Source organism: Monopterus albus, unplaced genomic scaffold, assembly GCF_001952655.1.
Source record: "Monopterus albus unplaced genomic scaffold, M_albus_1.0 scaffold196.1, whole genome shotgun sequence".
NCBI lineage: Eukaryota > Metazoa > Chordata > Actinopteri > Synbranchiformes > Synbranchidae > Monopterus > Monopterus albus.
In genome coordinates this window covers 643,262-646,773 of record NW_018128076.1, presented here as the reverse complement: position 1 = coordinate 646,773, position 3,512 = coordinate 643,262, and the positions used below count along the sequence as shown (strand labels likewise).

Below are 3,512 nucleotides of genomic sequence, written 5' to 3'. Positions count from 1 at the left end.
CCAATGTTCTGGCCCAAGATGCTCACTCAGACTACAGCTGCTATGCTCGCTTCACACACACCATCCAGCAGAGGAACCCCTTCATACTCAAAGTTCAGAAAGTTCAGACCAGTGAGTATACAACACAATGCAGCACACACATACACAAGACCAGCACGTCCCCTAATGATTTATGAGTTATTCAATTCAATTCAATTTTATTTATATAGCACCAAATCACAACAAACGTTGTCTCAGGACATTTTACAAAGTAAAGCCTAGACCTTACTGTTTTTAATATTATTATAGAGGAAAAACCCAAGAAATCGGCATAATTACACCCTCAAACACTCAACAGCAATAGTGAATGATCTCTGTGGTGCATTGCTCTCTTCATGTTTGATGTGCATGTTTTGATCACTAACTCATGTAGAATATGATATATCTCCATCTAGAGGTGATGTCATGATGACATGCAGTGCATGAAATGTGTGATTTTTCCTCAGGTTTATGCAGAAAAGAGATTAAATGAAATATTGGTTTTTCTTAATATAATGTGAAATATGGTCTTTCAGCTTGGCTTATGTATGTTCCACCAGCGTGTGTGTTTGTGGGTGTATGTGTGGACTGATGATCCACTATGTGTGCCTGTGTTTTCAGTGGAGCCGTATAATGAGACATCTTACAATGCCACTGGTGGTGAGTTACTTTCTGTCAGGACAGTGCCGCAGGCTGTCCACCTCCTTAGTTTTGTACCACAGTAACATGGCTAGCACGCTAACCTGCTGGCTCAGTGAAACTCAAGCCATCCACTGACCTCAGTCTGAACTAAGACTCTAATCTAACCTCCTAACTGATTTCTGCAGACATGGAATTTACTATGTGCTTTCATGTGGAAAAGTGAGAATGAGTTGTGTTTCTTTTAAGGCATAGCATTTTGAACATATTTTTTTGAATTGAAGCTGCCAATATTCAATAGTTTAAAATTGGAGAGAAAATAAAATCAGAAAATCAACATGTATTCAGTATGTCCTCTGTAGTATTATTATTTATTTATGAGCTGTTGACCTTATGTGCAGTGCATGTATTAATCAAATCAAATTGTATTTGTATAGCGCCAAATCACAACAAAAGTCATCTCAGGACACTTTACAAAGTAAGATCTAGACCTTACTGTTATCACTATTATTACATAGGGAAAACCCAACAAATCCCCCTTGAGCAAGCACTTGGCGACAGTGGGGAGGAAAAACTCCCTTTAATGGAAGAAACCTCAGACAGACCCCGGCTCTTGGTGGGCGGCCTTCTGCCTCAACCGGTTGGGGTGAGTGGATAGAGGAGAGACAAAAGAAGAAAAGCAACAAGACACAACAAACAATCAAACACTGATCAGGTCGAAACTCAAAGCATCATGGGGCCCCCCAGCAGCCTAGGCCTATAGCAGCATAACTAAGGGAAGGATCAGGGTAACCTGATCCAGCCCCAACTATAAGCTTTATCAAAAAGGAAAGTCTTAAGTCTACTCTTAAAGGTAGAGAGGGTGTCCGCCTCCCGAACTGAGACTGGGAGTTGGTTCCATAGGAGAGGAGCTTGATAGCTAAAGGCTCTGCCTCCCAAATTCTATTCTGGATTTTACAGGGAGCCAGTGGAGAGAAGCTAATATGGGAGAGATATGATCTCTCTTGCTAGTTCCTGTCAGTACTCTGGCTGCAGCATTTTGGATTAACTGGAGGCTTTTTAGGGAATTATTGGGACATCCTGATAGTAAAGAGTTACAGTAGTCCAGCCTGGAAGTAACAAATGCATGGACCAATTTTTCAGCATCACTTTGAGACAGGATGCTCCTGTCACCTGGTATAACCTTGTTCTGTGCTGAACATAACAGTTTAGACTAGCAACAGACTGCATATAAAACCGAACTGAAGACAGTCAGTTTCAGAGATGAACATCAGGCTGTGCAAATGTACACAGTACAAGTGTTGGGCCATCTGCTGAGTATTGGTTGTTTGCTTACGTGACAGTAGGATTCTTGGTGTGCAGTTCCGCACCATGGAAAACAGGCCAGCTAGCCAGGCCCATGTAGCAGGTGTGGAGCCTCCTAGATGTTGCTTAACCCAAGATAGCCACCCCCCAGAGCTTCCCGAGCAGCTGGGAGCTCAGCCGAGTGGCTGAGTGACAGTTCACAAGAGTCGTAGCTGGAAATGAATGCACACAGTGCATCACCTGCCTGTTCACATTTCAAATCGATTTTCCTCACTCAGTGACACACCTGCTGAGAAGACAACTCTGGTAATTGGCAACTTCATAGTCAGAAACGTGAAGCTAGAGACACCAGCAGCCATAGTCAGATGTATTCCTGGGGCCAGAGCAGGTGACATCGGATCCTATTTGAAGCTGCTAACTAAGGACAAGTGTAAATACAGTAAAGTTGTTATTCATGTCAGTGCTAATGACTCCCAATTTCGCCAGTTGGAGGTCACTAAAATTAATATTGAGTCGTAGTGTAACTTCGGACTTCATAGTTTTCTCTGGACCCCTGCCCAATCTGACCAGTGACGACATGTTTAGCCACATGTCATCATTCAACCACTGGCTGTCTAGGGGGTGCCCAGAAAACAACGTGAGCTTGATACACAACTGGAAATCATTTAAACATTTAAAACTGTTGGACTAAACCATTCCTGCGTGTCCTTTTATGAAGAATGCTCAAAGACAAATCTGTCCTTTGAGATATTTATTACAATCAATATTTAAGAAAAAATATTCAAGAAAAGCAATACAGAGCTCTGGATTCCCTCTCTTTCTGAAGCCCTATCACACAGAAGTATAGTGCATAGCTGCTGCAGGAAGCCGGAACCACGAGTTTCCTCTGCATAGAGAATTTATAATAAGAGTCATGCAAATGATCTGACGTCATCCGCGTTGTCCTTCATCCTCGTTCCTTGGTTGGTTTCTTGACTTTGTTCTGACCCCTCATTTGGTGATCCTGTCGCCAGGCAGATTTTGATCTGTGACATTCTCAGTACAACATATCCTGACCTTTCAATAGACAGTTTTAGAGGAAGCACTTTGAGCGTTGCTTTGCAACCGTGGTCTACTTCCTGTATGTGGTTTCCTGTCTACTCTTACAGCCTTACACATGTCTCCTATATTCTTAAAGACAAGTGAACTGGTTAAAACAAAAGTAGATTATAAGGCATATGATACTATTATAATGCATATGATACTAAAATAAACATGTAAATACATTTGCAAATGCAAATTATATGTCAATCCTAGAATTTCATATGTTGATAAATGTTGATAATCTGAAGCCAAGACAATCAGACCTTACACCCACACACTATTCTTGTGCAGACAGTTTAGTCATCTCAGTATGTATCTGCACGACTTCCTGTTGTTCTGAGTCTCTCTGCACCTACTCACAGCATTCCATGTCCACAGGTCAAATCTTTACAAAGGTCAAACAGATTAAACAATTATTTGAAAAGTTTTGCAAATACATAACATAGCACTATATCATTTTATCAAGA

The 3,512-nt window shown here is 41.4% G+C and overlaps 1 protein-coding gene across 1 annotated transcript in view; it reads left to right on the top strand.

The window, feature by feature from the left end:
* Window positions 1–6: 6 nt before the first annotated feature.
* The window catches only part of nfasca (neurofascin homolog (chicken) a), a 152,688-nt gene continuing 149,182 nt past the window's right edge, over window positions 7–3,512 (top strand). The window contains exons 1-2 of the mRNA XM_020617875.1: window positions 7–111; window positions 640–678. Of these exons, the coding sequence (XP_020473531.1) occupies window position 111; window positions 640–678 (40 nt within the window). The 5' untranslated portion in view covers window positions 7–110. The remainder of the gene's footprint in view (window positions 112–639; window positions 679–3,512) is intronic.